The 18156-nt window shown below is 44.8% G+C and overlaps 1 protein-coding gene across 3 annotated transcripts in view; it reads left to right on the top strand.

Annotated features, from left to right (window-relative positions):
• Positions 1-9698, top strand: part of gramd2aa (GRAM domain containing 2Aa) — a 65816-nt gene extending 56118 nt beyond the window's left edge. For all 3 annotated transcript variants that reach the window (XM_067973349.1, XM_067973350.1, XM_067973351.1), the window contains 3 exons: positions 1161-1320; positions 3343-3436; positions 6560-9698. In XM_067973349.1, the coding sequence (XP_067829450.1) occupies positions 1161-1320; positions 3343-3436; positions 6560-6671 (366 nt within the window). In that variant the 3' untranslated portion in view covers positions 6672-9698. The remainder of the gene's footprint in view (positions 1-1160; positions 1321-3342; positions 3437-6559) is intronic.
• Positions 9699-18156: the final 8458 nt, after the last annotated feature.

Here is an 18156-nt window from a genome sequence, read left to right as displayed (position 1 = left end):
AAGGCCTAGTTTGAACTTCAGTCATGACTAAGATTTATATTTAAGCTTCCCCTTGAGGAGGCGTTTGACAGACATGGGCTGGCTGTCTGGGAAGAATAGAGACTATGTGGAGAAGTTAGAGAAAATAATGCATGATTACAGCGGCTGTCTGGGGGGTATGTGTAACATAACACAGTACATCCTATTACAGTATATCGTATCTGGCCCGTTAGTGCTGGAAGAGTGGAATCCAGGGACAGTGACTAATCTTGGTCACGTCCCCAAAAAGGTCCCAACAACCGAGTGGTCTCCACATCACTATGACTGCAAGTCTCTCTGGGGCAATGACAGTGCCTCCTTTGATATAGTTCACGTAAAGTGCTGCCCATCAGTACTGAAACAGTGCTCTGCTCCCAGGCCTTCCATGACGGTGTTGAAATTCTATTTTTTAATTGACGCACTGGCACCAAATTCCTTGTGCGCTACTTCGACAAAGTCATTAACCTCTTTATTTCACATGGATCGACATCATCACTAACATAAAGCACCCAGGATGATGAAGGGGCAGAGGAATTTCAGCTTGGAGAAGCACTTGATGTTGACTTGCCCACCAACTGCTCTTTCGTCCCTGTGAAGAAGTACCCGCGGGGGCCTCGAGCACTGTTCCCCATATAAAACTGGGAACTCACCTTGCGGACAATCGTACCAACTGCTCCGCGTTCTACCTCTTGGTGACCCCACACAACGATGCATTGAGTTGCCCCATTCTCGACACTCCATCTACTTGGTTCAATATTTTCCTTTGCTCTCTCTCTCTCTCTCTCTGAGAAAAGTTTACCCTAAATAGAATGTAGATAACAGTATATAGGGGTGTTTCCATGACATCAGGAGGACTCCATGCCTGAAAGGGGCACAGGTCGGAGATAGGACCACAACATCTGGTCCCAATTCTCCTACTTTCACTCCCTGTGAGCTTGACTCCCAATGGACAGCACAGGATCGCAGTTATCTCCTCATTTAAATTGACTGGAAAAGCACCTAAATAGAAAACTCCATGTGCATCCTTGCCCGTGGGAGGTTTGTGTTGCAAGATTGTTGGTAACAGCGATGAGGTGTCATCCAATCCTCAGAGTCCGTGGTTGAGTGGCTGGGTGACATTTACTTTCTCTACTGTTTCTCAGGAAGACTATAGGTTACATTTGGACTGGAAGAGGAAACTGTCCAATGGCTCCTCGTCCTCATTGCCAGAAACAGAATACCAGTCCCTGCTGGGGATCTCCACCAGCAGCCTTAGTACTCCGGAGGCAGAGAGCTCCAGTTACAGCAGTCAAAACTTTAGAGGTTAGTGCTAAACGTCACATATAGGTTATGGTGCATCGGGGCGCTTATTCCAGTACGTGCGAGTGTGGGATGGGTGTGCCTTTACTTGTGTGCTTGTGTGCTTGTATATCTGCGAGTGTGCTTCAGTACGTTTGAGCTTCTGTGCAGTTATGTGTCTGAGATTGTGCGTGCATCTTATGTGTGTTTGAATGAGGATTATTACACCCAGTGTTGGCTGGTTTGTGGCATTCTAATACTACAGCATGTTTTGTAAATGTTTGACACTTGTCCTAATTGTTGTGCCCCTTTTGGCAAAGTTGAAATATTATTATTAACCACTTAAAAGCTGCTAATAATTAATGCCCAATATCTTCATTGGCTTTACACTCCAGTACTGACACTGAGCCAAGGAAGGAGATATTAGGAGGACTGACTAAAAGCTTGGTCAAATGTAAGGAATCTTACAACACCAGGTTATAGTCCAACAAATTTATTTTAAAATCACAAGCTTTCGGAGATTATCTCCTTCGTCAGACGAAGGAGATAATCTCCGAAAGCTTGTGATTTTAAAATAAATTTGTTGGACTATAACCTGGTGTTGTAAGATTCCTTACATTTGTCCACCCCAGTCCATCACCGGCATCTCCACATAAAAGCTTGGTCAAAGAGGTGGGTTTTAAGGAGGGTCTTAAAGGAGGAGAGAGGTGGAGGTTTAGGGAGGGAATTGCAGTGCATAGGGACTGGACGGCTGAAGGCGCAGCCACCAATGGTGGGGGGGAAGGGAGTGGGGGATGTACAAGAATCCTGAGTTGGAGGAACACAGAGTTCTCCGAAGGTTGTAGGACTAGAGAAGGTTACAGAAATAGGAAGGGGTGAGGCAACGAAAGGATATAAATACGAGGATGGAAATTTTAAATTTGTTGTGTTGGGCGACCGGGAGCCAATTTATGTCAGCAAACACGGGGGTGATCGGGACTTAGTGTGGGATAGGAAATGGGCAGCAGAGTTTTGGATGAGCTGAAGTTTATGACGGGTGGAGGATCAGAGGTCACCCAGGAATGCATTGAAATAACCTTTGGAGGTGACAAAGGCATGGACGAGGGTTTCAGCAGCAGATGGGCTGAGGCAGGAGATGTTACGGAGGTGGAAATAGGCAGTCCTTGTAATGGAGAAGATATGGGATTGGAAGCTTTGCTCAGAGTCAAATAGAACACTGAGGTTGTGATCAGTCTGGTTCAACCTGAGGCAGTGGGCCTAAGAGGAGGATGGAATCGATGACTAGGTCATGGCGTTTATGGTGGGGTCCGAAGACAATGGCTTGAGCCTTCCCAAAGTTTAACTGGAAGAAATTGGGGATCATCCAAAACTGGATGTTGGACAAGCAGGCAGACGACGCAGAAGCACATAATATAAAGCCTTGTCAGAAGGTAGCCTGCAGTGTAATACTTTGGGAACAGTCAACTTTACGGAATGGTGTGACAGTGTAAACGAATGGCCAAGCACCCTCAGTGTGGCAAGAACTGGGTCTCGGCTGAGTAGAGACCAGGCGACATGCACAAGGAGTGCGTCACCTCATACTGCTCTCCTAGTGGCTGGTTCCTGAGCCTCAGTGGCAGACGAATGGAGGGAGGAAATTCCAGAGCTTAGGGCCTAGGTGGCTGAGGGCACGGCCGCCAATGGTGGGGCGTAGGAAATGGAGGATGCACAAGAGGAACGAGTTGGATGAATGCAGAGATCTCGGAGGGTTGTAGGGCTGGAGGAGGTTACAGAGATAGGGAGGGGTGAGGCCATGGAGGGATGAGAATTTTAAAATCGAGGCGTTGCTGGACCGGGAGCCAATGTAGGTTAGTGAGCACGAGTAGGAATAGATCAAGAGTCTCTGCACTTGGCAGCAGTAGGTGGATGGTGATTAAGGGAGAACTGAGAAAGTAATCTGAAAATAAAGCAGTATGGTATAACCAAAGAAACGTGTAAAATAGGCTCCTCCCTGCCTCTCACTCCACTACTGAACAGCTGTTTACTCTGTGTGTTTCTTTTGTTTAGAAAGAGCAGTGAAGAAAGAGAAAATATTTGAATTGGATTCTGTTGAGGGGATTGGAAAATTGGAATATGGAATCCTCAGGATATTAATTGTAATGTAAGTATTAGACAAAGGCATCCTCTTCATTTATTTAATGGTGTGAGAGGAGTGGGAATGTGGTAGTGGGTCAAAACCAATAAACTTGAAGTCAATACGATGACCAAGACTTGTTCCTTTGGTTGCAATTATACCTTTTTTTTTAAAAAGGTCTCCACTCTTACCAAACTCCACTCCCCAGCCAACTAGGCTGGTGGGCTTTGGCCAGTGTTGGGAGTGGGTCCTGCCACCTCTGGGACCCGGGTTCAAATCCAGACTAGACCGAAGGGATGAAAGGCTCTTCTCTCCGCTGGCGGGAAGGGTCCAAAGTGTTTGAATAGACTGAACCCACGGGACAAAACTCGTCATTAAGTTCACATGGGAGGAGAGTGGGAGGAATGTGCTCTTTTGAGGCTGGTGTTAAGGCTGTTGGAGCAGAGTAGATGGAGATTTACTTTGCTCATGGCCATGCTATACGGCTACTGATACTACCCAAAATGGAAAAGGGGCCCTAGTCCTAAGATCCTGCATCTTTAAAGAGTATTAAATAAAGATTGTGCTCTGGTACAGCCTGCTGTGCAATCTGTACTGTTGGGATATCCTACTGTGCACATAACCCATCAATAACTATCTCTCCTGTGCACACATCCTGCCTTTAACTGCCTGCGGTCCGGTTGTAGCTTAAATAGTACCGTTTAGTAACACTGCAATAGTCCTCCAAAGGATTGACAGTGAGGCAGCAATTCAGTTCTCGACATCTTCCATATCGGATGTTCAAGCAGTTGAAATTGTGTTACTGATTTAGGAACATTAGGAAAAGGAGTAGGCCGTTCAGCCCCTCGAGCCTGTTCCGCCCTTCAATTAGATCATGGCTGATCTGTACCTCAACTCTACTTACCCACCTTTGCTCCATATCCTTTGATACCATTACTTGACAAAAATCTATTGATCTCAGTCTCAAGCATCCACAGCCTATTGGGGAGAGAGTTCCAAATTTCTACTACCCTTTGTGTGAAAATGTGCTTCCTGATTTCGCTCCTGAACAACCTAGCTCTAATTTGAAGATTAAAATTCATTCTTGATTTCCCCCACTAGAGGAAATAGTTTCTCTCTATCTACCTTATCAAATCCTTTTAACAGTTTAAACACCTCGATCTGATCACCCCTTAATTTTCTATACTCCAGGGAATACAACCCTAGTCTGTGCAACCTGTCCTCATAATTTAACCCTTTTAGCCCCGGTATCATTCTGGTGAATCTGCGCTGCACCCCCTCCAAGGCCAATATATCTGTCTTGAGCCCAATATTGATCGCAATACTCCAGATGGGGACTGACCAAGGCCTCTGTACAACTGATTTAAGCTCATTATGAACATTGGGAGCCAATAGAGTAGTGGACGAGCCCGAGCTGGGCTGGGAAGCAGCAGTCCCTCACTGTCCACCTGCCGGCTCAGTACTGTTTTAAAAGAAAAGAAAGAATATAGAGCCTTTCACGACCTCAGAATGACCCAAAGCGCTTTACAACCAATTAAGTACTTTTGAAGTGTAGTCACTGTTGTTATGTAGGAAATGCGGCAGCCAATTTGCGCACAGCAGGATCCCACAAACAGCAATGTGATAATGACCAGATAATCTGTTTTAGTGATGTTGGTTGAGGGATAAATATTGGCCAAGACACCGGAGAGAACTCCCCTGCTCGTCTTCAAAATAGTGCTGTGGGCTCTTTTACATCCACCCAAGAGGGCAGACAGGGCCTTGGTTTAACGTCTCATCTGAAGGACGGCACTTCTGACAGTGCAGCGCTCCCTCAGTACAGCACTGAAGTGTCAGGCCAGATTTTGTGCCCAAGTCTTTGGAGTGGGACCTGGTGCTTGTGCTACCCTTGGACGGATTAGCGCAATCCGTGGAAGATGGCACATTCGTTGCCCATGTTGACACTTGGCCTGCTGGAACACATGACACCCTGGGATGCATCAGTGCAGTCAAGGACGAGTAAGTTGTTGTCCTTTTATAAGGCGTAGCTTGTTTTATTAATGGGAATGAAGAAACCTCACTGAAGGTGTGGCCTAAGTGAAGAGCTAAGAAATGCTGTAGTCCTTCAGGTTCATGGCAGCAGATGGCTGGGGCTTGTTTGGCTAGTGATGTGATTGGCTTTACTCTAACTGGTATGGAAGGTTTTCTACCTTAATCTTCTCCACTTGGGAGATCTGGTGCTGCATCTTTATTCAGCCCTGCTTCTCATTCTTTGATGTCTCCTAAAGGTTCCGCCTATTGCACCTGCTGTCCTCAGTCTGAATCATTGCAAGAAAATTTTATTTCTACCTGTAATTTCTACAAGTCCACTGTTAAAGCTGCTGAATGTAACTTTATTGAAAAGATGATGTGGAGATGCCGGTGATGGACTGGGGTGGACAAATGTAAAGAATCTTACAACACCAGGTTATAGTCCAACAGTTTTATTTGAAAATCACAAGCTTTCGGAGGAAGCCTCCGAAAGCTTGTGATTTTCAAATAAAACTGTTGGACTATAACCTGGTGTTGTAAGATTCTTTACATTATTGAAAAGAAGCATCGTCTGTCGTCTTCCTTCTGATTCCCTGCCAACATTCTCTCTCTACACATCTGCGAGTCCTTCTTTCTGACCCCCTCTCTTTCTCCTGACCATTCACTTGGTAGTTCGATAGGGAAAGCTGATCTTTTCGGCTCACTTTTCTCCTCTAAACCTGATTGAGGAGGTGAGAGGCTGAATTCCACTGGACATCAGGCACGTGACATTGTGGAGCACAGCACCACCTGCCTTGGAGGACTCAATTGGGGGCAGGTATAAGGCATAAGTATGGCCTATAACGATGAGTTCAAACGTGACAGGCAGGCACAACAGAAACAGCATTACAGGGGCTAAGAGTGACATGTACAGGAACAGCATGCATATGCAAGATTTTAAGATCTTAACAGACAGAAAATCGTGCTTGTGGTTTTCCGATATGTGCAGGGTTGCCCAAAATGTACCCCTTGGTATGTTGTAAATTGGTTATCCAAAATTTAAAAACAGTTGGCTATTATTGTTAAGAAAAGAAGTTATTTTCAAATTCATGTTATTTAAATCCTGTGGATTCATCAAATGGCGAATGTATGTTTTTCTAGAGTCGTTATTCTATTGGCATCTTCGATTTACATGACGTTCAGAGTTTTCTCCCTGGAGCAACAGCTGGGACTCCTGGACGCAGCTTCCCAGTCACCAGCCCACAAGAGGTAATCCCAGCGCCCAATATCTGATCAATGGCCAAAATATAGGTCCAGTGCCCACTCTCCTAATCAGGCAATTGGAACATGAATCCAGTGCTAGTCCTTTATCAGGCAATGGTTTTGGTTCACTCCCCACTGCCACATCATCAGCCAGAGGAACACTATATAGAGGTAATTTTGAAATCAATAGATGGAAAATCTTTTTGGATACCCTCTGGCTTCTCGAGGCTCCCCTGCTACCAGCACATAGTCAGAAAAGGACCCCTTTCCCACTTGTATATCGGCCAATGAGTTAGGTTCACTGTCCAGTTTCTGATTATCTGTGAATGAGTCGCAATTATTGTCGAGCAACAAAACTGTTACGAAAATCAGCTTAGCAGGTTCAACATGAGAGAAATGTGAACAGTGGGAGCTGAACAGTACCTTCCATCATTCATATGTGGTAATGGAGTGGTGGGAGGTGGATGGTGACCTGCCATTTCCCTGTGCAGACAGCTCCTGGTCTCAGTAGGAAGAAGAGGAGAATGCAGGCGATTCCAAGTGGGACAGAGGGGGAAAAATTCGACTCTGCCAGCTGGAGCAAAAATTCCCAGCTCGGGTGCCTCTGGTGGGTGGCCAGGCTGGCCGTAGTGCCTACTTCCATAGAACTGAATGGAGATGAGCTGCTTCCACGTAACTGAATGGAGGTGAGCTTCTTCTACATAACTAAATGGAGTGGCGACACCTCCATTAACCACATCAAGAGGACAGCTCAAGATACCAGCCGAGGCCCAAAATGGCAGTTCTCCGATGCTCTTTTTTTAATCAGCACATCAGCGAACTCAAAATCTGCGCAGGTAATGACATCATGAAGACGGATGATCCCTTCACGGTGGGGGGTCTACCGGGATCATTATCATTCACTTCGTCATCCAGAGGTACCTGACCATTTCCTGATGCTGGCTTCGTGCCAGAGATGTCCAGCCACAGTGACGTTTAGGATTTGGAGTCTAATTTTGTATAATTGGTCGAATACTCTGTTGGTTTATCATTAGTATAAGATTAAAAAATGCATTCAGATAATTTCCTGAAATTTACCTTTCGAATGTCAGCTGCATTACCGTGTAACGTATTCACCCCCACATCTTCGTCCCAGCTAAAGCGCACCCTTGAGGATTCCATTGAAACTGTCGGATCTAGAATGGACCAGGTGGAAGCCACAGCAACACTGAGACTCCATTGCCCCCCGCAGGTTCTCCGGAAGGGACTAGGTCGGAGCCATCTTCACTTTCCTGCCATAATGTTAGAAAAAAACACCAAGACTAGCAGTGTTTCCATTGCATAATGACACGTTAATACGATACTTCATGTACAACATGAAACCTTCAATAAGATGCAGCACAAACAAAAACCAGCCTGATTTTTTTTTGAACATCTATACCATAACTTCAAGAGAATTTAAATCTGGGCTAGCACTCCATTCAAAATAATGTTTCAGAGCTTACTTCTGCGATCAGCTCAGTGCTCGAGCTGAAAGAGATAATTCAGCATTGGGGCAGGAATAGACTCGAGAGTTTTACTTGTTCTTAAATCTATTGGAAATTGGGCAGTAGTGTTTAGAACTCGAGGATCAGCTGTTGGTATCTCTAGCCTGCTCAGTGTGAGCACTGGGGTTGGTTGAGCAGAAGAAAGGTCAACTTTGTCTGATGTGGCAGAAGAGACTGCCTGGGAGCGGAACTGTCTTCCACTCGACTGTATCGTGGTCAACATCAGCATCAGCACTTCATCACTTGAAGGGCTGGAATCTACACAGCCCTGGTCTGCACTTTACAAAGAGGGACTTCATCCACAGTCCGATCGTCTAATTTTTCCTAGAAGCTACTCATTGCCATAGCCCAGAGTCTGCCTCAATTTGTTTATAATTGTTGCTTATCAGACGCTGATTGAATATTATTGTACACTCCACTTTTTGAGAAGAAACTTTCATGACTGTTTACATTATAAACAGATCCCTCTTTGGATTTTGATATAAACATTACAATAATTAAAAAGAGGCACTATATGTACTCAACAGTATAACAGGACAGCATCTATTGGACGACGTAGCATGGGGACGTGTCCTGGAGAGAATGGAAGAAAGACGTGTCCTGGAGAGAATGGAAGAAGGACGTGTCCTGGAGAGAATGGAAGAAAGACTTGTCCTGGAGAGAATGGAAGAAAGACGTGTCCTGGAGAGAATGGAAGAAGGACGTGTCCTGGAGAGAATGGAAGAAGGACGTGTATTGGAGAGAATGGAAGAAGGACTTGTCCTGGAGAGAATGGAAGAAGGACGTGTATTGGAGAGAATGGAAGAAGGACGTGTCCTGGAGAGAATGGAAGAAGGACGTGTATTGGAGAGAATGGAAGAAGGACTTGTCCTGGAGAGAATGGAAGAAGGACGTGTATTGGAGAGAATGGAAGAAGGACGTGTATTGGAGAGAATGGAAGAAGGACGTGTATTGGAGAGAATGGAAGAAGGACGTGTCCTGGAGAGAATGGAAGAAGGACGTGTCCTGGAGAGAATGGAAGAAGGACGTGTATTGGAGAGAATGGAAGAAGGACGTGTCCTGGAGAGAATGGAAGAAGGACGTGTCCTGGAGAGAATGGAAGAAGGACGTGTCCTGGAGAGAATGGAAGAAAGACGTGTCCTGGAGAGAATGGAAGAAGGACGTGTCCTGGAGAGAATGGAAGACGTGTCCTGGAGAGAATGGAAGACGTGTCCTGGAGAGAATGGAATTATTATCAAATGGAAATGGTTAGAACAGGATACAAGAAAGGGACAGTCCGACTGCACAATTATGGTACGAGATTACTACAGGCTTATGATGCATTTTCTGATGATCAGATTCTACAGAGTATAACCTAAATGGGGAAGGAGCTATAAACTGAGCACTGGTTCCTTAGGCTCTGTGAGCACTGACACGCAAAGCATGGTTTGATCATCATAAATGTTTTTCTAATTTTTCAAAATAAAAATTCAATGCAATAACTACAATAAAGACAACATTTTATTTGTTCATGTGATTGTCTGAATGTTTGATTTTATTTCTTTTTTTATCATTTAGATGATAGGGTTAATTCCGAGAGGGAGGGTCTGCCCCATTGTGAACTCGGAAAGAAATTGTGCTCGAGATGGGGTTGCTTCTTCTGCGCACCTCCCCCCCACCTCCCCCACATCTCCCCCACATTTGTTGTTGCAGCACTCTGTGGGGGGGCTTGTCTAGCAGTGTCACTGGGCTACCTTGGGAATTCCACCTGCAGCTGCTCTGATTGGACCAGCAACAACCTATATCTGTGAAGGACTCAGTAGAAAACAAGCAAACAGTGTGGGCCTTTTGTACCCTGAGAGCAGAGGCAAAAAAATATTCCTTGGCCTGATTCAGGCCTCTGGCTCCCCTACTTTGAGCAGGAGGTGCAGATGCTGCAGAATTTGTTCCCATGGAGTCTGCTGTGGTACAGAATATAAATTCATGGGTCAAATTCACATAGATTTCCATTGGGATTGATATGGAAAGGGGCAGGGGTACAGCTCTTGGGCAGGGGTACAGCTCTTGGGCAGGGGTACAGCTCTTGGGCAGGGGTACAGCTCTTGGGCAGGGAATGAGCTATGTAGAAAGCTAGACATGTCTAGAGAGGGAGAGAGATGCTCCTGTTTCTTTGCATGTGCGATGGTTGGAGAAGGGAGGGTTACGCAGTTCAATTTCAATCATTCTGTGGAGACGAGACATTTCCTTCAAAGTGAGGAAGGGGGAAGACCAGAGAATAAATCAAACATTTCCTACGTTCCTGTTTGGGAACATGTCACCAGCCCATGCTGTCGGTTGGGAATGATTTGCAGGCTGGAATGGAAGTTTGACCCGGCGTCTGTTCTTTCACCCCCTGCTAGGGTAGTAAAGGGAGTTTGAGGTCAGCGTGACATTGATGGGGTAGATTCCCCTCCTTTGTGATGGCTGGGGAATGGTCAACTCCCAGGCACAAAGGGTGGGAAACCTGTGACTCTGCATCTCCATTCCCTTTACATTGCCTCAGGGGAATGCTTGTGTGGGATCGCCCTGTTAATGAAGCGAGAAGGCCCCATTGGGGACATCTGCTTAATTCTCCTGAAGGAGCACAGGTGAGTACTCAAATGCAGGGGCACCCAGAAGTTGCTGATGGCCCTTGCATCTGGCCCCTTTCAGTGACGAGGCTCTGAGAGGTGCAGAGAGTAAGGTTGAGGAGGCTTAAAATAAGTGGCGACTTTTTTCCTGCAGTTTCTCGATGGATCCTCAGGGTGCCACAGCTGGCAGCCAATCCAGCACTCTAGTGCAGTACTGAGGGAGTGCTACATTGTCAGAGGTGCCATCTTTCTGAGTTTCCACCAAGGGCACAATTGGAGACTTCATCTGCCTGTTCCAGTGATTCAGGAGGGTGTTCATAGAATCATAGAATTATACATCTCAGAAGGAGGCTATTCGGCCCATTATGTGCTAGCACTTTGAAAGAGTTAGCCAATTTGTCCCACTCCCCTGCTCTTTCCCCATAGCCTGGAAAAAAACAGGTGTTAATGAGTTTGTCAACAAAGAACAGGGTGTTTGCTCAGTGTTCTGGACCAACATTCTTCCCTCAACCAAAACCACAGCACAACAGATTAACCGGTTACTCTTTTCATTGCTGTTTGTGGGATCTTGCTGTGTGCAAAATGGCCGTCATGGTTACCTAAATAATACAGTAACCACGCTTCAAAGGACTTTGTATGTAAACTTTGGGACATTTCTGAGAGCTGTGATAAATGCAAGTTTAAAAGAAAGAGGAATCTGCCACTCTCAGCCAGGGCCAGTTAAAAAGTTCTTTGTTCAGTTTTAATTTTTGCTTCAGTTTCCATGTAGTCCTGGAATAGACAGACAAAGATGGATTTGCTTGTAATACTGGGCGACTGCACAACAGGGTTTTGGGCCGTTTCCAGTCTCTTCTTAAAATCACTGACCCGAGAACTTCCTCTTGATAGGACAGGCCAGAGAGAAAGAATGTTTAGCGAGAGTCCATTCTCTCAGGGAATGTTTCACTCCACTCAAGGGTGGAATTAACACAAGCACAAAAGCTCTCGAGAATCGATATCCTCAATGATATTGCTGCAAAGACGCAACTTTTCGGCCCGAATACGAATGTCGATGAGGCAGTCACGGCAAAGAACAAAAAATAATCATCATCCAGTCATATCTATGCAACAGGTTGTAATAAAAATCCCCAGCATAAAACTGAGAGCACCATCAAAACAAACCCCAAACCATAGCAGAGCACACGATAAACCACAACATTCACACAGAATAACTGGCTAAAATAAATCACTGTACCACAACCAGGAACAACAGAGCTGAGATCATTTGACATTGGTCTCTGTTGTACACACATTAACAACAACTTGCATTTATATATCGAGCCTCTAACGTAGTGAAATGTCCCAATGCGCTTCACAGGAACGTTCATTCGCAAAAAAAATTGGCACCGAGCCACTTATGGAGATATTAGGACAGGTGACTTGGTCAAAGAGGTAGGTTTTAAGGAGCGTCTTAAAGGAGGATGGAGAGGCTTAGGGAGAGAATTCAAGAGCTTAGGGCCTTGGCAGCTGAAGGCACTGCCGTCTATAAAGTTTCGGTTGAGTTTTTTATGGAGGACGGTTGGCCAGGAGAGCATTGGAATAGTCGAGTCTAGAGGTAACAAAAGCATGGATGAGGGTTTCAGCAGCAGATTGGCTGAGGCAGGGGTGGAGACGGGCAATGTTATGAACGTGGAAGTAGGTGGTCGTTGTGATGAAGTGGATATGGGATTGGAAGCTCAGCTCAGGGTCAAAACACAGTTTCCTTCACCCTCTGAATGACCTCTGCCAGTGGCTCCAGTGCCAAGACAAACAGGAAGTCAGAGTCAACTGATCGACAAACTCGTAACTTTCCACAGTTACGTACAGCACAGAAACAGGCCACTCGGTCCAACTGGTCCATACTGGTGTTTATGCTCCGCGCGAGCCTCCTCCCACCTCTCCATCTAACCCTATCAGCATATCCTTCTATTCCTTTCTCCCTCATGTGTTTATCTAGCTTCCCCTTAAATACGTTTATGCTAGTTGCCTCAACTACTCCTTGTGCTAACGAGTTCCACATTCTAATCACTCTCTGGGTAAAGAGGAATGTTAAGCTAGCCAATTACTCTTTGGGGCTATTTGACCATGGGGTCCATAACACCTGATCGCAAACCTACTCTCAGCTGATGTCCAAGCACCACCACTTCCTGCAGAGGTGACCAGAAGTGGAAATCCCGGTTGAATTTTCCTCTCTCTCGCTCAGGAATGCTAAGACCAAATATGCACCCCACCACCACCCTGGTCCAGAACAGTTTACACAAATCAAACCTGGACCCTTCCTTGAACGAAATGGCTCCCAACCATGCCATCTGATGCACTTACCCACTGAGCCAGGATCTCTTCAGTAAATCTGACTTGAGTGAGATGGTAAGAATGGGTTATTAACTTATTAACTGTTTGCAAACCGTACTGGGGAGAGAGACTGGGTAATGACTGTGGCACTCTGGGTGGAGAAGGAGGGGAGAGGTCTCTGGGCAGCTTGGAAATAAGGGTAAACATTGGTTCCTTCACAGCGCCCATGTTCATGGCCTTATGGAAGACCTCAGTATGTAGTCCAGAGGCAGTTACGCTCCAACTAGAATAGAATTCTATCGTAATCCTAGTGGGAATTGTCTGATTGATGTCAGGCTGTGACAGTGATCTCCAGATCTTCCAGAATCTTTATCAGAAAGCAAACTCTTTTAGAAACTATTTATCGTTCTTAGTTCCAAAGAATGAAGTGTATTTATTCTGACATCAATCTCTTGAAATTAGATAACCTCTCCTCTCTTTTAATAATCACATATATATATATGTTTATGCGACTCCATGGGGAAGTCTTGTGTATAACCATAGCAGTACAGTACAGACTGGAATGGAATAGGGTGAGGGGATTCCCTTTGTACATTAGAATACTCTAAGCACAATATCTACAATCTGCTCACAAGCTGCTCCGAGCCTGCTTTTTCAGTCCATGTTGAGTAGCTGCTATGTTTTAGATTTCATCCAGTCTCCATACAATGTGCTACTCACCCAAATTGCTTTCCCCAACTCTATCCACCACTCCAGAAGCCCAGCCCCTCCTCCAGTTATACACACTGCACCTCTAGTCTGAGCCCTCCTCCCTGCTCCAGAGCAGAATGACCTTCCCATATCACAACTGTTTCCAAGTCACCCTAAAAACACCCTACACCAATCCCCATCTCTGTAATGCTGATCTTCTGGGCTGAAACCCTCCCTACCCCCCTACTCAACCCAACCCAAACCCACCCTAGCTCTTCAAGGCCTCTGTAACCCAGTTTTCTTATTGCTGTTTTAAGCCTTTTTTGACTTTATTAGTTTTATCAAAGCTGTTTTGCTTCACTAAATGAAGGAATGTGCCCAGGTATTAGGTTCTTATGCCCTTCTTATACCATGTGCTCAGCATGAGTGAGACAAACTAGCAACCTCAATTAACTTATATAATCATGTCAGTTGCTTATGAGCTAGAAGGTTGTGGGTTCAATCCCCACTCCAGGCCTTGAGCACGTAATCCAGGCTGACACTCCGGGGCATTACTGGGAGTGCTACATGATTTGATTCAGATGAAATATTAAGCTGAAGGTCAGTCTGTACAGGTGGATATAAAAGATCCCACGGCACTGTTGAAACAAGAGCAGCAAACTCCCCTGGCCAACGTTCTGCAGTCAACCAACAACCCACAAAACAGATTACCCACCGTAACGATGATGGAAGATTGGTGGAAAAGGCAGAGAAACAGTGTAAGTTGCCATTTATACCTGTTTCCCAAGGTTTCCACTGAGTTTAGGGCAGGAGATTGGGAGAATCCTTGCTGAAGTTTATCACCTTACGTATCCTGCTCCAGACTTGTTACCCGGTCTTTGCTCATAGGGTTTTACCTAATACATCTGCACTTGGTTTGAGTAGTAATCTTGTTACTAACTTACACTAACCTTCCAAAGACTCTAATCTAACCTAACATTCCACATTAATGAAAGAAAGACTTGCATTTACATAATTCCTTAGCACGTGTCTCAGAAGCTTCCCAAAGCACTTCCCATACAATGAATTACTTTGAAGTGGAGTAACTATTGTCATGTAAACCAACACAGCAGCCAATTTGTGTTCAGCAAGATCCCACGAACAGAAATTGGATAAATCACCAGTTCATCTGACTTTGGTGGTGTTGGGTTAATGACAAGATTCACCAGCTTTGGTTGCTTCAAATAGGCTGCTCACCTGTAAACCAGGTGACAGATTGAACATTCAACATACAACCACTGGGCTGCACGGTATCTCTTGCTTGATTGGTTATCCTCAACTCTGCAGAAGCATTTTGCTCTAGTACGATCTTCTTCCATCCTTTCCTCAGAAGATAAAATGAGTTAGATAGAGGTCATGATTAAGTCAATTGTACATGGTTTGTGGACAAAATGGGCACGGTGGCCTGAATGGCCATTTGTATCCCATACCTTCCCATGTTCTTGTAAGAGTTTTCAGACCTTCTGAGCTCCATTGATCTGCCTATACTCATTGACACCTACTGACTGATGTGTCTTTGGCCTGGACCCTGTAGCCACCTGACACATAACTTCTGAACTGAAGTACTGAAATGGCACCTACCTTATCTTGGGACTGTTTAGTGCTTGTGAAGCGCATTGACTCAGTGCTGACCCTGCACTGACTTACAGTTGTACTCACCTAGTTGTACTCTTGGTGCTATAATGGCACTAACCTGTTGTGCTCAAAACCCAAAGAGATCACTTGCAAGGCAAGCGGACCTATTTTACCTCTGACCGCTGTACTCCTCCTGATTATAATCCCACCTGTATGCCCTGCTCCTGACTTTCCTTTGCTAAGTAGTTATATCCTACTAGCCCCCAATACAATTCCCCTCTTGGTTTCTCCTTCATGGCCCTTGATCCTCAAACCATTCAATTCATCTGAACTTAGCATCAAAGAATTATTAAATAAGTAGTTAGAAAACAAATTTTTTGAGGCGGTAACAAGGCGGGCTGATGAGGGTAACATGATTGATGTAGTGTACTTGGATTTTAGCAAGGCTTTTGCCAAGGTCCTGCATGGCAGCCTGGTCAAAAAAGTAAAAGCCCACGGAATCCAAGAGAAGTGACAAGTTGGATCCAAAATTGGCTCAGTGGCAGGAAGCAAAGGGTAATGGTTGATGGATGTTTTTGCGCCTGGAAGGCTGTTTCCAATGGGGTTCCGCAAGGCTCAGTACCGGGTCCCTTGTTTTTTGTGGTATATATTAATAATTTGGACTTGAATGTGGGGGGCTTGATCAAGAAGTTTGCAGATGATACAAAAATTGAGAAGGAAAGCTGTAGACTGCAGAAAGATATCAATGGACTGGTCAGGTGGGCAGAAAAATGGCAAATGGAATTCAATCCAGAGAAGTGTGAGGTAATGTATTTGGGAAGGGCAAACTAGGCAAGGGAATGGAAAGATACTGAGAGGTGTAGAGGAACAAAGGAAACTTGGAGTGCATGTCCACAGATTCCTGAAGGTAGCAGGACAGGTAGATAAGGTGGTTAAGAAGGCATAGGGGATACTTTCCTTTATTGGCAGAGGCATAGAATATAAGGGCAGAGAGTTTATGCTAGAACTGTATAAAACATTGGTTAGGCCACAGCTTGAGTACTGCACACAGTTCTGGTCACCACATTACAGGAAAGTTGTGATTGCACTAGAGAGGGTACAGACGAGATTTACAAGGCTGTTGCCGGGGCTGGAGAATTTTAGCTATGAGGAAAGATTGGATAGGCTGTGGTTGTTTTCTTTGGAACAAAGGAGGCTGAGAGGAGATTTAATTAAGGTATATAAAATTATGACGGGACTAGATTGAATGGATAGGGAGGATATATTCCCTTAGCAGAGGGATCAGTGACCAGGGAGCATAGATTTAAAGTAATTGGTAGAAGGATTAGACAGGAGCTGAGGAGAAATTTTTCCACCCAGACGATGGTGGGGGTCTGGAACTCACTGCCTGAAAGGGTGGTAGAGGCAGAAACCCTCAACTCATTTAAAAAGTACTTGGATGTGCACTTGAAGTGCTGTAACCTACAGGGCAATGGGCCAAGTGCTGGAAAGTGGGATTAGGCTGTGTAGCTCTTTTTTGGCTGGCACGGACACGATGGGACGAATGACCTCCTTCTGTGCCATAACTTTGTATGATTCTATGATTCTATAATGAAAACAAGGGCTTACATTTATATAGCGCCTTTCATAACCTCAGAACATTCCAAGAATCATCACAGCCAATTAAGTACTTTTATTGAAGTTTAGTCTCTGCTGTAATGTAGGGAAACATGGCAGCCAATTTGTGCACAGTAATGTCCCACAGACAGCAATGTGATAATGACCAGATAATCTGTTTTGGTGATGTTGGTTGAGGAATAAATATTGGCCAGGACACCGGGGAGAACTCCCCTGCTCTTCATGGAATAGTGCCATGGGATCTTTTACATCTACCTGAGAGGATAGACTGGGTCTCAATTTAACATCTCATCCGAAAGACGGCACCTCTGACAGTGCAGCACTCCCTCAGCACTGCACTGGAATGTCAGCCTGGATTATGTGCTCAAGTTTCTGGAGTGGGACTTTAACCCACGACCTTCTGACTCAAGAGTTTTCTTTCATATTTAAGACAGTAAATTATTAACTCATTTCCAATGCACCCTGAGTCAATAAAGTAGTAAATAAACTCTTTCTAACACGCTCCAGCTTGAAGCCAACAAATTCATACATAAATTATTAACTCATGACCAATTCAACGAATCAATTATTAAATAAATCCCCTTCACTCCTCGACTCCGAGCTAATATACTATCAACTAGAATCTTCCTGTGTGGTTTGTTACAAAAGCAATGAATTGCTAAATAGTCTTACCTCACAACTCTATTTTATGTCAAGAAATAAACTTTCACATTACAGTTCAAATCCACCAAGGAGCATAGTTTGCTATGTGCCAAATAGAGGGCTCACTTTTTGCATTTTGTAGAATTTAATGGACCCAAATCAAGATGGCAGTTTGTTCCACCAATGTTAACAAAAAGGAAAGGGGCAATTGAAAAACATCTGAAACAAACTTGTTTTCACACTTCTGAAACACCTAAATTGGTATTTACATGAGTAAACTGGTGAACATTTCAATAATCTAGATGTGGAGTGTACAACCCTGTACTCTGTGGTTCCACACCTGCCTGGTTCTACTGTATTATACTGCAGGCTTTTTAAATTGGGATTTCACTACAGCTGGCTATCAGGCTACGTTTGATACTGAGGCAAATGGGAAATATGTCAGTGGATATCTTAGTTATTATCAAATAACTTTACAACCCACTTTGCCAGATTAAAAGATAGAAAG

Source organism: Heptranchias perlo, chromosome 38, assembly GCF_035084215.1.
Source record: "Heptranchias perlo isolate sHepPer1 chromosome 38, sHepPer1.hap1, whole genome shotgun sequence".
Classification (NCBI taxonomy): domain Eukaryota; kingdom Metazoa; phylum Chordata; class Chondrichthyes; order Hexanchiformes; family Hexanchidae; genus Heptranchias; species Heptranchias perlo.
The sequence above is the reverse complement of the archived record's forward strand: the minus strand, read 5'-3'. Positions and strand labels throughout refer to the sequence as shown.